General features: G+C 36.7%; 1 protein-coding gene across 1 annotated transcript in view; it reads left to right on the top strand.

The window, feature by feature from the left end:
- The window catches only part of LOC132356992 (sex comb on midleg-like protein 2), a 74,323-nt gene extending 53,951 nt beyond the window's left edge, over positions 1 to 20,372 (top strand). The window contains exons 7-14 of the mRNA XM_059910299.1: positions 2,974 to 3,185; positions 6,708 to 6,834; positions 8,926 to 9,129; positions 9,849 to 10,043; positions 14,923 to 15,036; positions 15,733 to 15,987; positions 18,996 to 19,147; positions 20,244 to 20,372. Of these exons, the coding sequence (XP_059766282.1) occupies positions 2,974 to 3,185; positions 6,708 to 6,834; positions 8,926 to 9,129; positions 9,849 to 10,043; positions 14,923 to 15,036; positions 15,733 to 15,987; positions 18,996 to 19,147; positions 20,244 to 20,372 (1,388 nt within the window). The remainder of the gene's footprint in view (positions 1 to 2,973; positions 3,186 to 6,707; positions 6,835 to 8,925; positions 9,130 to 9,848; positions 10,044 to 14,922; positions 15,037 to 15,732; positions 15,988 to 18,995; positions 19,148 to 20,243) is intronic.
- Positions 20,373 to 25,209: the final 4,837 nt, after the last annotated feature.

The following is a 25,209-nucleotide window of genomic DNA, read 5'->3' as shown; positions in this document are numbered from 1 at the left end:
TTTTAATTTTTTATAACGCATTTTTCTTACTTTGGTCATACATATATATATACCATGCATCAAGGAGTTTTATTGTAATAGAATATTATATTTTGGGGGAATATTTGAAGCTATGGCTCAAATATTTTGTGTCCCAAGATTTATTAATATCAAATGTCAAATTTTTTAGATCAAATATTGATTTCATTACATTTGCCATGTTCCACAAAGTAATATTTTGTTACAATTCTTTATATAAAATATACTTGTTTTGGAGGTATAACATTGGCTTGCAGGTTGAAAATATTTTTCATTCATTTAGTAAATATTTTTTGAGGACCTCCTATACTCCTAGGTTCTGTCTTAAACTAACCTAGTACAGGAATTTAAACTCAGGTCCAGAGCGCAATCTATTTCCTTTTCTTCGTGCCATATATTAAAAGGTGGGGACCAGAACTGTGGTGATGAATAGATTGGTCAAGAGAATGAGGATTTATTTGGCTTTAATTCCTGGGAAGGGGTCATTACCTTGGAAAGAATTTTTTTTAAATGGTTGGGGGAAGAAAAGCTTATTATAGGAGACTAAGGAAGCCCAGAATAATAAGGAAACTGAAGTATGAAGTATAGGCGATTCTTCTTTGTATCGTGGTAGTGAGTAGAAGGAAGATTCATGCAAGGGCTTGAAAGTACCAAAAACTAGGGAAGGAAACTTCAAAATAAGGGATATATGAGGGTTGTAAGAGAGAGCAAGGAGTTGGGGATCAAGTGATTAAATACCATGAAGAGAGGAGATCATTGAAACTGTAATGTTCCAGAGGAACCAGAGAAGATAGTTATTAGGACAAAAGTGAAAGGGGATTTGGCTTAGAAGAGTAGAGAGAAAACTTCATTTGATATAAGAGGAAGAGATGAGAATGAATGAAAATAAAAGTATTTTAAGATGGAGGAATGGGATGGTTATGATCACTCCCAAAAGATAGCCTTTAATCTTCTCATAAAGTAGACGGTAGGGTCATTTGCTGAATGGAATAGAGTGAGAGGGAGAGGGGAACTTAAAAAGGGGAAAATGTTCTGCCATTGAAACATACTTGGAAATCAGTGAGTTGAAGCAGTGACACCCCAGTTGAGGTTAGCATGGATGTTACAGTGATCTACAGTATCCCAATGTTCTGTAGCAGGAGTTGGCAAACTACAACCTGAGGGCCACATTTAGCCCATGTAGCCTGTGAGCTAGGAATAGTTTTTATATTCATAAAGGGTTTGAAAAAAGAGAGAGACAAAGAAGATTGTGTGACAGAGACCATATGTGACCTTCAAAGCCTAAAATATTTACTCTCTGGCCCCTTAAGGAGAGAACTGACCCTTGCTTAGGACCAGAGAAAGCAAATGATAGTGTGACTCAGTGGTTGGAGCTGACATGTTGGACATGATCAAAGATCAGGGGGTGATAACGTAAGGGATACTAGTTATGAGGGTTTTGGTGGAGGTGGACAGTTGGGTGCAGGTTGATAAGGGGGTAAAGTAAAGCCAGAAGAAAGCTAGCAGATTGGATGAAAATGGAGAGGGCTTGTGGCTAGATCTCATAATGAGAATGAAAAGCATGATCAGTTGGTGTAAAGCAAAGATGACAGGTAAGGAAGTTGGAGGTGGAGAAGGGAAGCACAGTTGGTTATCTTGGAGATAGAAGAGCTTCACAAATTGTCTATTGATGAGGTCAGGATGATGGAGCATCAGAAGTATGACATTTAAATTCCTGAAGATGATAACAGGGAGACTCTGTAAGAAGAAATAATGTGAATTAGGTTACTAGAGTTATTTGAAGAAAGTGGAAGTGGGCATGGAGTATGAGGTAGATGATGGTAAAGAGTTAAACAGAGGCTGGTGTAAGTAGGTAAATTCCTATAAATAAGGGGAGGGGGAAAGTGATGGTGGCAGTTAAGTGGTCCTCCATTTGCCCTGGCAGCTGTTCCATCCTCTTGACTAGGTAATTGATAGAGGTAGATAAAAAGGCTGCAGGGAAGATGTGGTATTCTCCATAGAAGGTCACATTTACACATAGTCTTTGAGGATGGGAGAAGCAAAGTGGTAGATTAGTTTCAAGTTGTAAAATGAAGCCCTCGAAATAAAAGTAGTTGATTTTTTTTGCACAGATGTATAAATGTTTTACTTATACAGCTCCTCCTGTAAAGACTTTTTGACGTTAGTACTATTTACTATGTAAAGTTCATTTTTTGTACTAATGAAATTATTAAGGGATTAATACTAAAAATATCTCTTTTTACTTAACTATGAATATATACAAGAGTAACCTGGCAGGTAATCTTCATTTGAAATATTAAAACTGTTTTGATTGGGCTACAAATAACTGATAGATACAAATCACTTGGGCATGATAGTGGTCCTTCCATGACAACGTTAATGTAGAGTCTATATTATGGCTTATGAAGCTTTACTATTAAACATACATATAGGAACATAATGTATTTTAGCCACTAAAAAAAAAAAAAAAAAAAAAAAAAAATCTAGTTAGGGGGATTCCCCTGGCGTTTAAAAGATGACGCAGGAGCCGTTGGTAGCTGCTTTGTTATGTTTTTCTATATTGGTGAGCAAAATGATTCCTGTATATGGCATAATTGGATAGTATTTTCTGAAGGAAAAACTCTTTTCTGTGCCAAGGACTAAAAATATGAGAAGCAGACAAAAGGTAAATTGATAGAAATTTTCACTGTGCTAATTAAGTGGGAAGTTACTGGTTCTTATTATAAAAGCCTCTTTATTTTTTCTGGAGAATCAGACTATTTCCTGATAACCTGAAATCTTAAATACCTAAAACGTGATTTTAAATGGTACCTTTATTTTAAGTGGTTTTCAGTGAATGACCTTTGGAATATTTTTAAAGATTGAGTTAAATTTCTTCTGAATCATAAGAAGAAAATACCTTAATTATGTCATTTATTTTAATTGTATTTTTGTGTTGTGTGTTTTTTCCCTCAGTTCCTATTACAAAGAATATAGCAAAAACACATTCTTCCAAAGTAACCCAGTGTTCAATGAAGTCTCCACAGAAAACTGCTGTAATATTACCAACACAGCAGATCAGGAAATCAAGTCGGATTAAACCACCTGCACCTACTTCAGTCCCCAAGAAGGGGAGTACTGTTAAAAATATCACACCAAAGAAAAAAGGCCCAAACTCAGGAAGAAAGGTTAGTTGTATCTCCTACGAATTTGTATTACAGGTCTCCGTAGTGCCTTGTTATTAAACATACAGTTTAGGACTTACTAAGAGTGTTATGATGCCTTTTAGGAATGTACCAAGAGTATATAAGGCTTTTTACAAGGTGGAGCAGGGAGGGGAAGGGAAGGATTGGGAGTTCGGGACTAGCAGATGTAAACTATATATAGGATGGATAAACAACAAGGACCTACTGTATAGCACAGGGAACTATATTCAATATCCTGTGATAAACCATAATGGAAAGGAATATGAAAAAGGATATATAACTGAGTCACTTTGCTATACAGCAGAAATTAAACACAACATTGTCAATCAACTATACCTAATTAAAATTTAAAAAAAAAGTATATAAGGCTTTTTAAGGCCTGTGTAACAATCAAGATTGTTATTTCTTTTCTTGGATAAATTTAAAACTGAATAGTGTTCGACCTCTTCAAAACCACATTGAAAATACCGCATGGGTGTATTTATGTTCGAGCCAGTTTATTTAAAACTCCGTATACTTTAAAAATCAATGCGAAGTGAATTTTACTGTACATAGATTATACCTCAGTAAAATGGGGGTGAGGGGGAAATCAGTGTGATAAATTCAGTGATGCTAAAGTCACATCCTACCTAGCTGACTCTCCCCCAAAGAAAACAACTCTAAAACCTGGAAATAATAGACAAAGCAGCTACCCGAAGACACTGGAGAATGAATGGAAGCAGACAGACTGTGGTTGGGGGGAATACACATAGGAGGAGGGGTGTTATACGAAATTCTATATTCAGCAAACATACTCTTCAAGAATGAAGAACTAAAGACGTTTTCAGGTAAAAGCATACAAAAAATTCATCACTGGCAGAAAAACACTATAAGAAATGCTGAAGGAAGTTATCTCTAGGCAAACACTAATGACTTTCTTTTTGCTTTTTTCCTCTTAATTTCTTTATAAAAATAGGACTATTTAAAGCAATGATTATAATACAATACAGTCTTGTGGGGTTTATAGCATACATAGATATAATACATAAAAAAATTATAGTATAAAGGCTTAGGGGTGGGGGATATGGATTTGTAGCATTGCAAGGTTTCAACATTTTCTGTTAAGTAGTACAATATTAACTTTATGTGGATTGTACATTGAAACTCCCAGAGCATATTGTAAAAATACAAATGCAAAGAAATATAGCTAAAAAGCCAATAGGAAAATTAAAATGGAATTCTAAGGACTATTCAAGTAATCAACAACAACAAAAAAGAGGAAAGTAAGACAGAGGAACAAAACACAGAGGAAACAAACAGAAAACAAATAATAAATGGTAGACCCAGACCCAAACTTATTAGTAATTACTTTAAAAATTAGTAAACTAAACTTTTCAGTTAGAAGACAGAGATTATCAAAATGGATTTTTTAAAAGATCCAAATACATCCTGTCTACAAGAAATACACTCTAAATATAAAGACATAGAATCTCTCTAGATCTGTTAGAACTGAATTAAATTTCAGCAGTATTACCTTAAACATTTCTGAGTTCAGCCACCTGATATCAATATATATAACGTTTCTATTTTGTTACAACTAATGTTTGCAGTATGGAGCAAAATGACAATACCATTTTGATTTAAAAAACTTACATTAATATTGGTATTTTATTTTAAAAGGCATTCAAAATTTATAAAATAAAAATGAAAAGTCAATAAAACTGAATATTTTTCAAATATAAAATCATAAATATTGAAAAAATCAAATAAGCAGATTATTCTAATGTAAATTCTTAGCAGCTGACATTTTTTAAATTAAAAATAAATTATATAAGGGGACTTCCCTGGTGGCGCAGTAGTTAAGTCTCCGCACTCCCGATGCAGGGGGCCTGGGTTCAATCCCTGGTCAGGGAGCTAGATCCCACATGCATGCCGCAACTAAGAGTTCGCATGCCACAACTAAGGAGCCCTCGAGCCGCAACTAAAGGAGCCCGCCTGCCACAACTAAGGAGCTGGAAAGCCACAACTAAGGAGCCCTCCTGCCGCAACTAAGACCCGGTGCAACCACATAAATAAATAAATATTTTTTAAAAATAAACTGTATAAACTTAAGGAAAGTTAATGAAATTTAAAGGCAAATCATTTATTTTAAATGCATTTTAAAAATTAAAATGTATCAAGGGTGTCATTGATGCATATATTTAGTACATATTTTCCAGTTGCTGAAAAAAGTCTTTGTGATTAGCTGGTATATGGTCAAGATATGATAACTCCAGAAAGTTTCTCTTCATTCTTTTACTTTCAAATAATTCCAATGCTGATTTGACAATTTTAAAGAAATCTTTTTGAAAATATTGTTGTATGGTGGTGAGGAGGGGCAAGGGAAAGATAATGTAATTTTTTTGATAATAAACTTTTTTGTTGCAAAAGAAGCATTTCAATTCACCTTCATCTTTTTTAGCTTCATTATTTCATCATAAAAAGATGAAGATTCAACTCTTTGAACTAGAGTAGGAATTGTTCTTGCTGTACTCTCCTTTGTCAATTATTTTCTTCCCTTCCTTAAGCATTCTAGAAGTATGGAAGTATGGAAGCATATTTTCCAAATAACTATTCAATTTACATTGTTAGTGCAAACACACTATTTTGGTATGTCATAAGTCAAAGGGTTTAGATGTTAGATTTTTAAAATACTGAAAGAACGGGAATATATTGACACAATAATTGTAATTTAGTATTTTCAAAATAATTTACTAAGGTACTGTGAACCCAAATGACAGTCACTAATTTAAACAAATAAAGAAAAATCCGACAACAGAGTGTTTGTTTTTTTCTCCTTTTTCCCTGCCTTTTAAAATATCTTCTATTATTACCTTTTCTAGGCACAAGATCCCCTTCTCTGATACTGAAGAGTTGTGTTTGAAGATAGCTCCTAGAAAACCCCAAGAGTTGATGTAAAATAAACAAAACACTAGTGATGTTAACAATACCCAGAAGACATTTGGTTCTTACATACAATAGGCATAATTTTGTATGGACTTTAGCAAGCCACTTACAATTTTGTCAAAATTATCGTATGTAATATGGAGGAATGCAGGCTAGATATGGTAAAACCCAGATGAGTGACTGCTTTCTGAAGACAAACTTTGTCCTCTGCCTTGTTGAGGTCCCCCACCCTCATCTGATGGATTGCTGGATTAGATTTCCAAACTACTTTAGCAGTGTAAAAAACTTACTGGGAACCTCAAAAAAAATAAAAAATAAAACAAGTTTTACAGAGTGAATTATTTTGGCTAAAGTGTGACTAGTTGGAACAGGGGGTAGCATTGGGAATCCCAGCCTCTTGGTCTCTTCCTCTCCTACCTGACCAGCTTATGGGCCCCTCTTAGGAGCACAGTTTGAAAAGTACTGCAGTTTGTGACACAGAGATTTCCAACCCAGAGGACTTCAGACAACTGATCATTTGTGAACCAGTGATGCCAATAATTTTATGACCTCCTTATCTAGGAATTTTTTTTTTAACAGGAAAAATGTATTCCTGTTGTATGTTCCACATCTTCAGCTCCTCTCAGTACACTGACCAGAGGACGTCGTGGTGCTTCATATGATAAGGATGCTGTTGCTGGGTCATCTAAAATAGTGATGTCTACAGGTAAATTAATATTTTTAAAAGAGTATAAAATTAGTTATCTTTTGTTGTATTATTTTCAGTGTCTTTGAAGTCTTGGAAATAAAATAAGAGGGAAAAAAGATGATAGTAAACATTTCTTTTAGCATTTTTCATATTAAAATATTTTGAAATTCTGATTGTTCATTTTGATGTCAAGGAAAAACAATCTGTTTAAATACATAAGTCACTTGAAAATTCAACACCCTTAAGATATTTTATCCCTCTTGGTAAGATTTATAAAATTTACATTATTGTCAAATCTATTCTTGTTTTCCCATTATCTCATTTCACAATTTGTCTTTTTTGTTTTTCATGTATTTTTAAGGTACCTCAAACCTTATTTTAATGCCTTATAAAATTTTCACAGATCCTTGCCTGTCAGGGGGCATGATGACTTTAAATTGTTCTTTGCTATGTGAAGAGTGTGAAATGACAGACACCCAAACTAATCAGTCCCTTTTATTTGTCATTTCCTGCAAATTTCCTTATTCCTTTCCTGTTTTTTAAAGCAAGTTTTTTTGCTCCCTCTCCTAGACCCTTAATTATCTCTCTTACATTCTTCTGTTCCTTGGACTTTTCCCCTCAATTTTTCTTTTCTTATTAAAAAGAAATTATAATTTAATTTAATTTTTTGAAATAGAAATCACTTTAAAAATGATTATTGTAACATACCCCCCCCCTTTTTTTTTTTGGCTGTGTTGGGTCTTTGTTGCTGCGCGTGGGTTTTCTCTAGTTTTGGCGAGCGGGGGCTACTCTTTGTTGCGGTGCACAGGCTTCTCGTTGCAGTGGTTTCTTCTCTTGTTGTGGAGCACGGGCTCCAGAGTGCAGGCTCAGTAGCTGTGGTGCATGGGCTTAGTTGCTCCGCGGCATGTGGGATCTTCCCAGACCAGGGCTCGAACCCGTGTCCCCTGCATTGGCAGGTGGATTCTTAACCACTGCACCACCGGGGAAGCCCGTAACATACCTCATTTTGTCTCTTTATTATTTCTGATTTTTAGTCCATTAGGAGGGGAGCCTAGCTAAACGAGTATAAACATTGAAATCCTTGTTTAGCTCACTTGTGTTCAGTAGAACTTTGTCCATGCCATCAGCACCTCAGGTTAAGTTTTTAATAGGTGTTTCATTTCTGTGACAGAGTCCATCCTTCCTCTGGCTATTGCCACAAAGCTTAATTATATATTTCAACATAGTGAAAGTGAGATTAATGGGTTTTTATTGTACTAAATATAGACTGTATACATGAAAATTTTGCAATATATTGAGTAGTGGATAAAAATAATGTGCCTCTTGATTTAGGGGGACAATATATTTTCTGTTTGTTAATAATCATATTACGTTGTGTGTTAATTTGTATTTGTTGATACTCAGTGAAGAAAAATTATAGAAACTTGACTGATTGTGATTATAGATTATTTGCTTCTAAATTCTAAATGCTTTTATTATACGAAGGAAAGCATTTATTTTTAAAATTTTCGTCCGTGAACCTCAGCATGTATATAAAGAACATTTTTATTTTCTTAAAAATTAATGAAAAAAATTTCTCTAGGTCATTAGAACTTACTGTGACACATATCTGAAATTATTTGGTTACTTTAGAAAATACTATATAATGAGAGTGCAATATTGTTGATTTAAAATAAATTCAGTCCAAAAGGAGTGTGCTAATATGACCAGTTTTGAAAGAAAATTCTTATAGTGTGATTACTGTTAAAAAGTGAAAATATTCTTGTCTTTAAGCCATTTTATATAATCTGAGAATGTGTGAAGAATTGTTTTGTGATGCTACTAAAACTTGTATTGTTTTTATTATAATCAGTTTGGGCAGAATTCTAGAAAATGGAATAAGCATTTGGATTATTTATTTCTAGATTTAATATATTTACAAAATGTGAAAATATATTTACATATATATTTTTAGGTAGCAGAAAGGATCACCGATAGTAACTATGTTTAGGTTCTCTTTGAGTGAAGCGTGGCTAATGGGATATATAGTGATTGATTATGTAGTGTTTATGTTCCTTCTAACCAATCTCATTGTTTGTTATATCTATATAATACACATTTTTCATCAAGTCTGTGTCTATGTAAACAAACATGGAAACTGTGGCCCTCACCTGGATCAGACGAAAATCCAGCAGCTGCCCAACCGCTTTGGCCCAGGCCCTGTCAATGTGGTGCTCCGGCGGACGGTGCAGGCCTGCGTGGATTGTGCCATTCAAAGTAAGACTGTTTTTGGATTCCTTAAGCCAGATCATCGTGGAGGAGAAGTGATAACCGGTATGCTCATCTAATCCTTTATGAGGTTTTATTCCCTAATTTGTTTGTAGGTTTCAAGAAGGCAAGGATTTTATAATACATAGATTATTTTATAAATTTATATTCTGTTAACTATAATATTTGAATATTATATTAATGTAATAGAATATGTATAATAATTATATGTTTATAGACTTTTAACCCTGGTTTGGAAAGTTTAACTTTCAATATAGACAAATAATGTCAGAGTAATGCTGTATATTGAGGTAAGAGGTACAGATTTTTCCTTTTACCTGCTATATTAAGCTCACTATAGATAAAGTGAGCTTAATATATTTTAATTTTTTTAGAAAACAGACTAATCTGTAAGAATCTCTAAATAAAAATGTGATTCAAGAAGTGAGTAAGAGGTAAGATACACATGGCTTTCATGATTGTATGATCAGATACTGCATTTGTACCCATGGAATGTTTGGAAGAGCAGGAACTATTGTACATCAGTGGGTTTCTGTTGTTGTTGTTTACTTTATGAATATTTTTAAATGAGAATGCTTTTACTAGTTCAGACTATTGTGTTTGAATGAGAGGAACTTTTATAATTTAAGATTATTCCTTTATAAATTACAAAAACCACACATTAGATTTATAATACATTTCCTAAATTGATGGCTTTTATTTTTGTTGATGTGGTTCTCATCTTTCTGTGATGTAACTCTGACATCTTTTCTTCCCTATAATAGCCTCCTTTGATGGGGAAACTCATTCCATCCAGCTCCCTCCAGTGAACAGTGCATCATTTGCTCTTCGCTTTCTTGAGACCTTGTGCCACAGCCTGCAGTGTGATAACCTTTTGAGTAGCCAGCCTTTTAGCTCTTACAGAGGTAATGGTCATAGTCCTGCAGAGCATGATCAAAATAAATCAGATAAGAGAAAATGTAAAATTTTATACTGTGCTTCTATTTTATATTAGAGTCTACATTAACTTGAGAATCTTATATAATTCAGTTTTTCCTGTGTCTTCCTCAAAGTAAACCTTTTAGCCACAGTGAACTAATTAGACATGTATAATATATAGTTTTTGTTCATTCAAAGTGGAAAAGTAATTTCTTATTGAATTCATAATTAACTTGAGAATCAAAACCTGAAAGGTGTATCATTGTGGGGTTTCTTTGTTTTTTAAAATTTATTTATGTATTTATTTATTTTTGGCGGCGTTGGAGCTTCGTTGCTACGCATGGGCTTTCTCTAGTTGTGGCGATCGGGGGCTACTCTTCGTTGTGGTGCACGGGCTTCTCATTGTGGTGGCTCCTCTTGTTGCAGAGCACGGACTCTAGACGTGCAGGCTTCAGTAGTTGTGGCTTGCGGGCTCCAGAGCGCGGGCTCAGTAGTTGTGGCGCACGGGCTTAGTTGCTCCGCAGCATGTGGGATCTTCCCGGACCAGGACTCGAACCTGTGTCCCCTGCGTTGGCAGGCGGATTCTTAACCACTGCGCCACCAGGGAAGCCCCCTCAGTCCTCTTTTAAGTACTGTCTGTATGGTATATTTTTTCCCATCCTTGTACTTTCAACCTATTTGTGTGTTTGAATTTAAAGTGTAGTAAGTTTGTAATACAACTTTAAAAAAAAATCCATTCTGCCAATCTAATTTTTTACTGGAGTGTTTATTTCATGTACATTTAATTTAATTACTGATAAGGTAGGACTTACATCTACCATTCTTTATGTCTCTCTTTTTTTGGGGGGGGTGGGGCTAGTCTTTTCCTCCATCACTGCCTTCTTTTGTTTTAAGTAGATGTTTTCTTGTGTACCATTTTATTTTCCTTGTTCTTTTTACTATTTTTTTGAGTTATTTTCTTAGTTAGTTGCCTTGGGGATTACAATTAACATCTTAATTTAAAACAATCCAGTTTGGATTAATACCAACTTAATTTTAATGTTATGCCAAAACTTTGCTCCAGCATAGTTTTGTTTTCTGCCCACTTCTTTGTGCTATTATTGTCATACAAATTATATTTTATACATTATAAGCTCCCAAATACAGTTTTATAATTACGGCTTTTTAAAAAAAATAAATTTATTTATTTTATTTATTTATTATTTTTGGCTGCATCAGGTCTTCGTTTCTGCGTGTGGGCTTTCTCTAGTTGCGGCGAGCGGGGGCTACTCTTAGTTGTGGTGTATGGGCTTCTCATTGCAGTGGCTTCTCTTGTTGCGGAGCACGGGCTCTAGGCACGTGGGCTTCAGTAGTTGTGGCTTGCGGGCTCCAGTAGTTGTGGTTTGCGGGCTCTAGAGCGCAGGCTCAATAGTTGTGGTGCACGGGCTTAGCTGCTCCGCGGCATGTGGGATCTTCCCGAACCAGGGCTTGAACCTGTGTCCCCTGCATTGGCAGGTAGATTCTTAACCACTGCGCCACCAGGGAAGCCCTATAATTATTGCTTTATGTAGTTGTCTTTTAAATGAGAAAGGAGAAGAAAAGAGTTATAAACACAAATATATTTACTGGTACTGTTTATTTTTTTTTTAAATGTGGATTTAAGTTATTCTCTATTTTCATTTCAACTTGAAGGAGTCTCTCTAGTATCTCTTATAGGGTAGCTCTCTACAAGTGAGGAATTCTCTCAGTCTTTCTTTATGGAGAATTTCCTATTTTCTCCTTCAGTTTTTAAAGATTAGTTTTGCTAGATATAGAATTCTTGGTTGACCATCTTTTTGTTTCAGTGCTTTGAATATGCCATCCCACTTCCTTCTAGCCTGTGTAGTTTCTGATGAGAAGTCAGTTGCTAATCTTATTGAGGCTCCTTTGTATGTGATGATTTGCTTTTCTCTTGCTGATTTCAAGATTCTCTTTGTCTTTTGCTTTTGGTGGTTTGACTCTAGGTGTGGATATCTTTGCATTTATAACTGGAGATTCTTGTGCTTTTTGGATTATGCAGATTAATGTTTTGCATTAAAGTTGGGAAGCTTTTAGACATTATTTCTTCAGATAGTCTTTTTGCTCCTTACTCTCTCTGTCCTCTCCTTCCAGGACTCTCCCATTATGTTTATTGTGGCATGCTTGATGGTGTCCCACAGGTCTCTGAAGTCTGTTCATTTTTTTCTCTCTCTCTCTCTCTTTTTTTTTTTCTGTTCCTCAGACTATATAATCTCAATTGACCTCTTAAAAAATTTGGTGATTCTTTCTTCTGCTAATTCACATCTGCTGTTGAGCCCCTCTAGGGTTTTTTTTTTTTTTTAAATTTCATTTATTATACTTTTCAAGTCCTGAATTTCTATTTGGTTCTTTTTATAATTTTTATCACTTTATCGATAGTGTGAGACATTGTTCTTATACTTTCCTTTAGTTCTTTAGACATGATTTTTTTTTAAGTTCTTTAAACATATATAAAATAACTGACTTGATATCTTTGCTTAGTAAGTCCAGTGTCTGGGCTTCCTCAGAGGCAGTTTCTGTTGACTTTTTCCCCCCTGTGTATGGGTCATACTTTCCTCTTCTTTGCATGTCTCCTAATTTTTTAATTGAAATTTAAAAGTAATATAATGCAGCAACTCTGAAAATTAGGTTCCCTCCCCCTTCCTAGGCTCTGTTGTTGTTGCTGGTGCTGTTTGGATTTTTAGTGACTCTCCTGGACTAATTTAATGACTTTTCCAGGTCTAATTTTGTTATATGTGGCTACTGAAGTCTGTTCACTTAGCTTAGTGGTCAGCTAATAATTGGACAGGGATTTTCTTAAGTGCCTGGAACCAGTATGTCTCCCGGCCTTTGCCAAGGGGTTCTTAGTGTGTGTTGGGACTTACCTTGAACATTCCAGGAGACAGTTTACAAATCTGCTTTGTGCAGGGCTTCAAGGTCAGCAAAAAATGAAAGATTAGGGCCTTCTAAAGTCTTTCCTGAGCATTCATACAACCATGTACATACATATGGCCTTCTAGATTCCCAGGAATATCTCAGTGCTTTTCAGAGTCCCCTCATGGACATCTCATTCTCCAGTTTTTCCTTTTAAGCTTCTTGGTCAGCTTCTTGTCAGCCCCAACTGGTAATACTACCTCTGGGAGCTGCAGTGTTAAACAATTGCCATTGTTGTGGGTTTTTTGGTTTGGTTTTGGTTTGGTTTTTGACCAGTGCTTTGGATAGGGCTGTTTACACAGAGCAGGCTCTGATTTAGGTCAAATAAAACAAGCCCAGAGATCAGAGGTTTTCAGTGAGCTGCAAGATTGATCAAATAGTGACAGTTCTCTGGGGGTGGAGCTTTTGGAGAGTTCCAAATCCTTTGTGCCCCCTCCAGTGCTAGGCTGGCTGCTGGCTTTCACAGCTACTGTAGTTGCGAAGCTGTTGGTTTGCAAGGCTGCTGCAAAACTGGGGTGAATGGGATTATATTAGGGAAGCTAAAATGCCACAGAATTTGTTGTTCTTTCTGAGATTCAGCCATTTTTCTTGAATAAATGCTTTTTGGGTTGTTGTAATCCTTTAGTTAACGTCCAGAATTTTGAAAAAGTTAACTTTGCCAGTGCTGTCATTATTTTTATGAAGGAGTGGATTTTCTGAAGTCCTTAATCAGTCATCCTGGAAGTTGCTTCTCTATGATGACTTCTCTATGAAGTACTTTGTAAATTATCTGGCTTTTTCTAGTTATCTCTGCAGGAACAATTTCATGCCTGAGCTCACTACGATACCCAGAAGCAGAAGTCAAGAATCAATTTTATGTTTGTATCAACCCCAGATAGTAGACCATATACCAGCTTCATAAACTTTTCATAAAGAAAGTATTATAATATTACAAGTAAAAGATAAGTAAAGACTTTTTCTGATCTTGCTATGATTCTGAGGTAAATATGTATAGAAAACTTTAGAAACTGTATATTTTAGTACTCCAATTTTCTGTATCATTAAATGGGTATGAAAAAAGTCAATTATTTCTCTTCTTAGAATTTAACTGTCCGAATTGTAGAAATATCTCTCATTCACTGAAGTATGTTTTGCCCGTTGGTTTTGTAGTTGATGATTAAAAATAAAATCAAATGGTGAGAGCTCTCTTAGACTCATTAGTAATCAGTCAGTAACTGGATGGCTAAAGATTGCTCATCAGACGACTTTGAGAGGCATGCCTGGCCCCCAGCCATTTTGAACTAGATGAAGTTTGACTTTGGTACTTTCTCATTGCAGTCTTTCTTCTCTCTGGAGGTCTGTTATCCTACTTTATAGATTTCTATTGCACTTTATTTTTCCTTTTAGTTGGAGATTAAATCAAAATATCGATCGATAATGTAGTGTAATGTAGTCTAATATAGTGTAATAGTGTAATTAATAAATTGAAATGTCTTTACTTTCAGGATTATGCCTTAAAGTGTGGTCCTTTAGGAAGAAATGCATTTGGGTGAATGATAAGTAAGCAGTAGAATTGTTGTAAGGGTACCCCTAGGCCAGGATTGTTGCCTGTAAAATGGAGTGTTCATTGTACCCTATCCTCTCTTTAACTTCTCTGAATTCTTAACTTTTCTTGCTCATGGGAGCGATTTTCCCAGGTCTTTTTAGACACATTACAATTGGTTGCCTCACTGTTGGCCTGAGAGAGTTAGAAAGATGTGATGACCCTAGAATAAATGAAGCCTAGACATAATGCCTTTAACCCTTGAATATAATATCACTGAAATATTTAATAGGATGAAATGAACACATCTTGTTCATAAATAATCGATAAATTATTGATGAAGTTATAGTAGGCAAATGATTTAGAAACAAAAGTGTTTTATGCTGATGATATGAAAACGCTTGAGTATATTAATTAGTTATAACAGACATTTCTTTTTTTGAAAACAGTAAAAGAAGATACAACAGAAAAGAAAAGCACCAAACGACCTTCTCAGCAACCTCTGCCTTATGTTGCTCCTCTCTCTCCTAAGCTCCCCAAAACAAAGGTGCATGCCTCTGAAGGTAAATAGTATTTACATGTTGCAAGATTGGGGAGAAAAGTCACTCTTCTATCACTTATATGCTCTTGAGTGTTGATGCTGGAAGTAGGGGAGTATATTCCCCCAAATCAGTTTGGCAGTTAGGCTGCTACTTTGGCAGCTTTGTTGAGCACTTCATTCCCTTCAGAAGTGCACAGTTGTCATTTCTCCTTAGATTAAAGAAAAACAGTTATAGGCGTATTTTCCATTCGGCTTTGTATTGCTAAAAGCTGATAGAAAGAGGAATAGAAAAACCTAGTACATTTCTCCAGTGAAAGTTTTAATAAGTGCCCAAGGAGTAAGCAAATGTTAGAAACCAACTGTGTGATCATATTGTAACAAAGAGTTGTGAAGAACTGCATTCCTAAAAATAAATGCTTTAGTGAGGTGTTCATAGTCTTGGTGGCAAGACTGGCAAGGGTTAGTTGCCATGAGAAAAATAGGTGATGTCATTAGAATCAATTTGGATTTCAGGACAGTGTCCATTACTATAAACACCAAGAAAGGGATGGCCATGTGCTTTGTGTTAGAGGTTTGTGGTTCAGTATAGTATGGCTTAAGTGAACTGTTGTTGGCAGTTAGGGGATTTTTGACCTTTTAATAGTATTCGAGCTGTAAGTCTGTTGAAGATAATTGCCTTTGTCTTTTTTCTTATTGCCTTTGTCTTTTTTTCTTGTAGAAGAAGTATTATCTGCTGAGGGAAATGGCATGCCCAAAGGGGAAATGCTTTCTGAAGAGTCCAAGAACTCACCACTAAATCCAGCAAGTTCTTTGAATCCTGCCAGCAGAAGTCCTGTAAGCACTCATACTCCAGTCTCCAGGAGTGTTTTTCAAAGTGTGCCATGCACCTCGAGTTCAACACTGGTGGGGACCAAATCATCTTCCAAGAGCGGTCACCATGAAGTTACATTCCAGAAGCAGAGGAAAAGTGAAGGTATATTCAAAAACAGTGATTCTCAGCCAGTGTGTTTGTCTTTCCCCTTAAGGTTTCCATGCCCCACAACATCCCCTGAGAGTTTATCGCATTGGAGAAAGTGCCAAAAGTGAGGAGGTCGAGTCCTCCCCTTCACATCATTTTCAGGGCCAAGCTGCTACACATGCTCTAATCCTCATGGCATTACAGAACTATTTCTGGGAATCTGGATCACCAACCATGTTTCTGATGGAGACTTCGCAGTTTAGTGCTTTTCCATCCATTGTAATTTATCATTTCCTTGGTTACTGCCTGGACTCACAACCCTCGCATGACTCTGAGGCCTGGAAGGATGCACTCCCTCTTCTTTCTGACGTACTCTCTTCCTTGTCCCTATTGAGACCTTTCCTGGCCCCAGCCTGTGTGTGGTTCCCAGATCTAGGCTCTGGCATCCTGTTGCTGCAGCCATTTCCCCATTTTCCACACTCCCAGTCGTTCCCTCAGACCCCCCAGGAGAACATGATATGTATAAACAGGACAGTATCCTACTCTTCATTTGGAAAGAGCCAGAGCAGCCTTCCATGTGCAAAGATAGCTACTATCCTGTACCCTTTTAAAAGGGTTAAGGGTGCTGTGGTGGGGGGAATAAGTGTTTTGTCTTTTGTCACCAGATAGGCATCTAGGCAAGGTTGAGGAGTAAAGGAAGTAGGAATCAACTAACTCCCCTGCCTTTCATAATGGATATTATCTATGGGCAACTGCACTGTACACATGCTGTGATACATTTAATATCGTCACCCCCATCTCCTACTCCGTGTAGATTGTCTCTGGTTTTGGAGTGATTTTTGTAGAGAGACTGAAGATAGATGTTCATTTTATAAAGGGGTAATGTACCCTGAATTTTTAGATATTTTCACAATATATGAGTTTATGAAGACAGGCCTTCTGATCTCCTAGTGTATATGAGACAGAGCCATTAAGGAGAAGAGCATGACTGGACTTTGATTATTTTTCACATAATTTTTTATTTCATGTAATTATTTGAATAACACTAAAATAATGTTCATAGCCTTCTCTGATTGTTTGGAAGATGTGGGCCCAATTAAATTATTTTCCATGATAGATTAGAAATAGATGAGCTCACGGTTGTTTTATTTTTATTTTTTAAATTTTTTATTTTTTAAATTTTTAAAATAAATTTATTTATTTTATTTATTTTATTTTTGGCTGTGTTGGGTCTTCGTTGCTGCACGCGGGCTTTCTCTGGTTGCGGCGAGCGGGGGCTACTCTTTCTTGCGGTGCGCGGGCTTCTCATTGCGGTGGCTTCTCTTGTTGCGGAGCATGGGCTCTAGGCATGTAGGCTCAGTAGTTGTGGCTCGCGGGCTCTAGAGCGCAGGCTCAGTAGTTGTGGTGCAAGGGCTTAGTTGCTCCGGGGTATGTGGGATCTTCCTGGACCAGGGCTCGAACCTATGTCCCCTGCATTGACAGGCGGATTCTTAACCACTGCGCCACCAGGGAAACCCCTGTTTTATTTTTAATATAAAATTATAGTTTTATACCAGAAATCATATCTTTACATATAGTTTATTTGTAGTAATCCGTAAAAGTAGTTATATGTTATTCAAAACATAACTATACCAGATTCTGATGACAGAAACCAAAAATCCCACACAAATATAAGTTAATTTAGAGGTATGGTTAGCCTTGCCAGTAGTTTTTTAAGTATTAAATTGAGTCTGTTTTGAGTTAAAGGAGAAGACTTTTCTGTCTAGATTGTTAGAATGCCTTAGGCATGGCATGGTCTATACCATCATCGTTTTTACTTGGGTTGATACAGCCCAGCAGCATTTCTTGGTAGACCAACATTTTTATCTCTGACAAGTAGAAAGTAGGATAGATTTTACTAAAGAGTTTTTATTTCATATCAAAGTTACGCTATTTAAAAAGAAAATAAGTAAAATTTACCATTGTGAGTTCTTTTATCTTCTGATTTTCTTTGCCCTTTCCCTGGGTGAATACTCAAAATACCCATAAAATGGCCAGAGCCCAGAGGATAGGAAAGAAAAGGTGCACTTTTGGCTAATTCACACATACAAAAATATTAAATTTGTATTGACGGTCCTTGTTTAGAGAAACAAATCCTCCTAGCAAATTACAAAACCCACTTCTCTTATCATACACTAACTTTAGAGAGTCAAGCACTCTGGTTGAGTAAATGAATACCTGTCTGGACACAAAGAAATTTCAATACAACGTAGTGAACGGCACAGCTATAACTTTTTGAGGTATGAGCACTTGAATTGTTTCATGTCTTAGTTACTTCTTTTTTAAACATATAAACCTTCAACCAAAATATCTCTTACTATGCAGTGAAACTTGAAAGAGGCATTCAGTATAATGTTAAAGTTACTTCTGACCTAGCTAAGCACAAAATAATCTTGTTTTCTTCAAAATTCAGGTAAGCATATCAGGCTTGAGAGACAGGAATTTAAAGAATAGAGTGATGCTAAAAACCATCCATATTGCATACATTAAAGTGAATAAATTTAAGCAATGATCAAACTGTAAATTCTGGGGATTTCCATTGCAGTTAGCTAGTAAAATAAACCTAATTTGGAGATATCAAGAGGAGAAAGATTGAGAGAAATTCTTTGAAATATTTAAAGTAAGAAAGCAGTAAGTTAGCTTAGATTAACCTAATTTAACCCAAGTAACAGATCTTTTGCTGTATTTTCCTGTGGCCAAAGTGGCCTCGGATTGCTCAGTCTCTTTTATGATCTTTGGAACTGCAAGGTGTCTTCCGAAGCTGCTTTTGTTGTTTGGGGGAGGTCAGGTGGGACATTCTTGAGTAGCCATCCTCAGGTCATCTTTACTAGGCTTTCCCTGGATTTTATCTTGGAGTCCTGGGTCCATGCCGGGGTACTTCACAGAAGGTTCCAGGAATGAGACAATTACTCCCTACCTAACATCTCTTCTTTCAGGATAATGATCAGGTCAAGTACGATTTGTCTTTTTTCCCCCCATTGAAGCTCCAAGTTATATAGCTGTACCTGACCCCAGTGTCCTGAAACAAGGCTTCTCTAAGGACCCTTCAACCTGGTCTGTGGATGAAGTGATACAGTTTATGAAACATAAAGATCCTCAGATATCAGGCCCCCTCGCCGACCTCTTCATGCAACATGTAGTGTATCTTTTGATCCGGTTTTCCTGCCGTAATGACTTTGAATGACCTCTCTGCAGGCCCTTCAGTTGGATACTGATTAGTGTGGATGGTGGGGGAACCCTATCAACTGATTTTTCCATATGCGAGAAAGTTTACTTTGCCCAAAGTTAGAGCCTTAAAGGGTGGAGGCTGGATCTGTGCTTTAAATGGGTACCCGAGTACCTAAAATACTACAAGTCTTCAAGTTCTCAAGAGAAGATGATTCGGCATGGCCGCTCTCAGGTGTCTTCTCCTTTGTAACAACAGTTACAAGGATCCTCCTCCCCACCTGCTCCCTGCTCGGCCCCAGGACCGTGAGTAGGAGGGGTGACCACAGCTGTGACAGGGTGTCTTCCTTGTTATGATGCCCGATGAATCCAGTAACTGTAAAAGATTAAGTGCAGCTTTATTTTAAATAGGAACTCATGAAAACCAAATAATATGCTTCCACGACATAAATTGCTTCATTAAGGAAATAATTTTAGGAGGATGCCTTGTGTCTGTTAAATAATGTTTATAGTCTTTTCTAATAAATCAAATTCATGACCAAATATCTATGTATTCCTTTTTGACATTGTAAGAAAATCGGTAATAAGTTTTCGTATCTAATTAGCTTCACACAACTAACTGAATAGCTTTCAACATAATGACAACACTGTATAGCACATTTACAGTTTGCATTAATGCTGATATACTCATATTCCCAGCCTTTCTAAGAAAGTTAATGACTGTCTGAAATTCATTTCTACAGTTCACAGTTTTCTACCCTTTGTCATAAATACGTGGTATTTTATTCAACATATAGTATTTAAAATCAGAGTTTGATGCTAAGGCCACTTTTCAAAGATACTGGGTTAAATTTCCTTTTTCTTAAAATTTGAAGTGAATTTAGAAATTTGCAAATGATGCTTCACATATAAGTTATATTTTTAATAGTTTTCAGGAAATAAATGCATATTCAGAGAATATATATTGAGAATGTACAGCTGCTCCCTATTTTGCATGTTCTTATATGTACGTAACGTGACAAAACATGAAATCAGTATTAGTAATTATAATTTCTTTCTCTCTGTAGGAGATTGATGGGAAGGCTCTGCTACTACTCAAAAGTGATGTGATGATGAAGTATATGGGGCTGAAGTTGGGGCCAGCCTTAAAGTTATGTTACTATATTGAAAAACTTAAAGAAGGAAAATATAATTGAAAAAAAATGTATAAGTTTAGATTAGACATAATTTTCAATTGTCTTGATAACTTTTTAATTTAAAAGTATTTTTATTCTCGTAGCAGTTTTTGTTTTGTAGACGGTTCCTGTAAAACTACGTTATATCCAGAATTGCAGAACTACATTGCAAGTCCAGTCTACTTCTTTAAAACACATTAACATGTTAGTATTAGCATATTCAACTTGGCAGTCCTTTATGTCTTATTATTATTTTACACTTTACAGTTTATTATTTAATTGTACAGTTTACAAATATACTTAATGCAGGAAACAGAGAAACACCGTTGATTTTGATTAATGTTTATATATAAAACCAAAACAGCTACATCCCAAAGGGGAAAGTATCAGGGACTGACAGGCTCTCTAATAAAATCCATGAGAAGTTTTCCTTAGAAAAGAATTTAAAGATGCAACTGTAGATATCACCTCTTTTTCAAATATTTTATGTCTGTTACTGCAATGTTCTGTTCGTGTTCTACCAATTTCCGGAAAGGGAATAGCCATATAAATTATTTTCCTTTCGTTATTATTTCTCTGTATGTTGTGTTTGTTCATATTTAAAGAAAAAAAACAAGCTTATAAACTTTCATAAAGTGTTCTTACCAGTTTTTGATAAATTTCGAACAATTGTAAGATAGAATGGTTGTTTTATGCAGGAGATATTATACTACTACAAGGGTGGTTTGGATGGAGTCTGATTAAAATTTTTCAGTGAAATACCTATTATTTCAAAACTTTACATATTTTCTCTAAGCTTAGACATTTAACTAGGCATTCATTTCTCATATCTCTATATGAGGACACCTGTGCCCAAATTTTTAAAATATATATATTTTATTGTCTGTGTTTATTCTTCATATGGATACTATACCATATTTATATATTATTCTATACCTGTAGGTATTCAAACAAGTAAATCTGTTCTTTTTGAATTTAATATGGCACTTTGCACTGCCACAGAGGTAATGGTGAACTATTTATATAGTTGGATGTTTTTATTCTGAAAAATATATGTGCATCATTTGCTATCACTAGTACCTCTCAGCTTAGTCTTCAGGGGATAAGAAACAATCCATAGATTGGTTTCCATACAGGGAAGTTCTCTGTCCTATGCAATGTTGCTAGTTAATTTGCTTAGTTCTGAGCCATTTATTCTGCTAAATTTTGGAAGATGCATTAATTCAGACTTATCATTTTGGGCTTTATTTTTAAAGTTAGAACTTTCAAGGGGAAATGGTGCTATATGTTTATTGTTATTACTTTGTATAAGTTTGGTGTAATGTTAATAAGCTATGAGAATCTGTGCTAAAAGTATTAGCCATTTGTTATAAATGCCAATAAAATGTACACCAGGGGCAAGAATGTACATTTTCTTTTTTAGAAAACCAAATGTACTTTATATGAGAATGCTACTATTTAAAGGGTGGTTTCATCTATGTTATTCATTTTGTGTTATAAGACAAAATTCTAATTTAAACTTGGTCTTCTCTCAAATTGTTTGTGTGAAGATGCTGTGCCCAGTTAAACAGTCCTCAGGTGTTTGTATAAATACTGTTTTACAGTTTTCAGATTTTAAAATATAATAAAGTTTAATAACCACAGCCATTAATGTCAAAGCCTCAGATTTGATTTTACTTGCTTTCACCACATTATATTAATGTATGAATCAGCTATAGTTGAAAAAGCAGCACTCTAGTAAGTTTGTGGCTTTATATGTCCAAATACTTGGTTTTAACACTTGCCATTCCTAGGAGCAAAGGGCTGATCTTTTGCAGGGGCCTTAAATGAGACCCCAGGGAAGCAGTAAGAAGTTAAATCAATGAGCTTTATCTGCACTCAAGTTAGTTGGCAGTGATGCAAGTGTGCTAGAAAATGCCAGTGCCCCCATATATCTCATCCTACCTGAGTTCATGCATCTGGCTGGCAATTCTGGCTGCTCTTTTACCACTGGGGGCCAGAAGCCATACTGCTACTCAGCCTTCAGCTCTCCCAGCTTACCTGGTGGAAAAGCCCTAGAGGCTCAGGGTTGTGGTTGAATCACCTTCAAGATCCGACCCCTCAGCCCACCCGCACCAGGAGCTGCTGCCTTGGAACCCAGAAACTCTTACTGCTGTTCATTGGAGACAACCGGGCCCTAACTGAGGCCCCAGGGATGATGAGCTCAAGTAACTGGAATGGAGGTGTCGATTTTCACTATCTGGTTTGTAAATTTTTGTCCAGAAACTATCATGCCGTGTTAGCGCGGGTTACCTGTGAACTTAGTTATCTTTGCTCTAGTTTTCCCCCTCAGTCCATTCTTCAACTTTCTGTGGGCAGCAGGATTCTGCAACTTGAGCTCTAAAGCCCTCTGGGCACATTGAGCATGTGCTTTTCTGTCTTTTGTCTACGTGATTTCTAATTGTTGGACAGTCTTATGGTACATGGTTCAGAATAGAATTTCCCAGACTTTGAAATTGGGACTCCCTCTGTAAACATGAAAAAACCATGCCCTTCTGTAATATTAGAAATTAAAAATTAAACATCATGACTAGGAACAGTGATTATGGGAGGAAAAGTGCTGCTTTTTCAAGCTACATAAGGGACTGTACTCACAGTTGGTTGAGTAAATGAAGTATGTTTAAATCTCTGGGGCTGTTTTCTACAGTGTGATGCTAGGACTTGCTTATATTTTTAAGTGCTCTGACGCTGATCCAGGGAATGGAGGGAGCTCTTAGGGAGGACATGTAAGCCAGGGCCCACCTTCAGAACACATGGTGGACAGTTTGCATCTGATCCCTCCTGACGTTTCCCCTGTTTTGTCCAGCATTTTGATGAAATTGAACCCTGAAAGCAGCTCTCCACAATGAGCGCATACTAAGACCAAGCTTGCCCACTCTCCCTGCTGTACAAGAGGCAACAGCAAAAAGACTTTATTGTATCAATCAGTCTTTGACATAAGGAAGCAAAATTAAACAGCAGATACTGGTATAATTAAAAAGGCATTATTGATAGACATTAGATTCAAAAAGAAAATTCACTGTTAAGAATCCATGGAGCTTTCACAAAATTGAGTACATGCTAAGCTACATAGAACACTCTGAATCACAGGAAACAAAGTTAGGACAGGCTACAGTCTGGGACATAAAATTCAGAAGTTAATGAGATACTTCTGAAACGCTAACAAGAAAAACAATAAGCACCCCTACCTTTGTAGCCACAGCTTCTTTCCTGAACTTTCTCCTTGAGTTCTAGGCCTGGGTATGTCACTGTCTACTGACGTCTCCACCTGCAAGCCCACAGCATCTCCTCCTCATCACACCTGAATCTTTTCCCATCTTCCTTTGCTGATGTGCCCGTCTCCAGTCCCTGCCTTAACAGCGCCTCACCCGCTGATGCATCCGGGCGCCTGACAGAGTGACTGCCGGTGTTGGCCTCCGCTCCTCATTGCCCACAGCCCACCACACCCCTGAGGTCACCTGGTCCCAGGCATCCTACCTCTCACGGCTCTCTCTTGTCTGGGCCCCCCAATCTGTTGTTTCCCGAGTTTGCTGCCAGATGCCACTTCAGAAGTGCTGAGTTTCTTTCCTGTGAGCACTTCCAGGGCTGATACTTTTATTTATTATTGTATTCCCAGGATTTAGCATACTATCTCCTACATAATAGATACTTAGATGTTGGTTGACGGAAAAAAACACAAAAGCAAATTTTCTTCTTAGAAACACGGCCGTTTCCAGTACCTCTCCCAGTTTACAAGAAACTCATTTTTATTGATGCTTGTGCTTCATTAATGCAGTGTGGCTCCCCGCCACCACCATGGAGCAGCTCAGATGTGTCTGAACGGTAATGGGAGATGGCCGATGCAGAGGGCTCTCAGGGCAAAGGCAGTTAGGCCCAGAGATTCTGGGCTTGTTGTAGGAGAATTGAAAAAATCCCTCATCTTTATGAAGATACTGAAAGATTTGTCAGAGACACAAACGAAGTGCTTTCAGTAAATCTGTTGGTGTTTTGCATGCGTATGTGTGTGTGTGTGTGTGTGTGTGTGTGTGTGTGTGTGTGTTTAACTAGGATTTGAAGGTGTAACTGTGAGCTGTAAACCCTTAAGTTTAACAAAGCTGTCCCATGTCCTACTGACAATTTATATCTTATGTCTGCAAACCAGTTGCTGGGTGGCTCCATGTTTATCGAGCCAGGCTAATATTTTTCTCTCCTATTTAGGAGCCGCCTTTTTCATGCTTTGGAGTTGGAACTTATAAATATAGAAGGTCAAAGTTGTGCTCGCTGTTGACAGCTCCTGTAAAACACCTGACTCAATGAGCAAATATTAGCTCTATCAACTACTCCTTTCTTTTAAAAAAGCTTTATTGTAGTACATTTCAAGTACATGTGAAAATAAGGATAGCGAAGGGACACCACCCAGCTCCAATAATTATCAGCTCATAACCTATCTTGTTTCATCCACACTCCCACTCACATCTCCCATTTCCACGTTGTTCTGAAGCAAATCTGATAGATCATTTAATGTATAAATAGGTCAGTATGTACATCTAAAAGATAAACTTTTTAAAAAGTGACCATACCATTATCACACTTTAAAAATTAATAATTCATTTCTAACACCATGCTGTAATGAGAGGAACCAGGGCTCCCTGGAGAAATGACCGATTCTAGGACTGGGACGGGGAATATACAAGTTGAGTCTGGAGCATCTTGTAAGTGTCGAAGAATGTGCTCCAAAAAAGCACAACCATGAGGAATGTCAAAGGGACACAGGAGCGAACTGAAAGAGCTTCCAGTGGCCAAGGAGTCTGGAACGGTTTGAGCAACAAAATAAAGCAGT

The sequence above is a fragment of the Balaenoptera ricei genome, chromosome X (genome assembly GCF_028023285.1).
Source record: "Balaenoptera ricei isolate mBalRic1 chromosome X, mBalRic1.hap2, whole genome shotgun sequence".
Lineage (NCBI taxonomy): Eukaryota > Metazoa > Chordata > Mammalia > Artiodactyla > Balaenopteridae > Balaenoptera > Balaenoptera ricei.
Note: the sequence above shows the minus strand (reverse complement) of the source record. Positions and strands in the feature narration are given on the sequence as shown.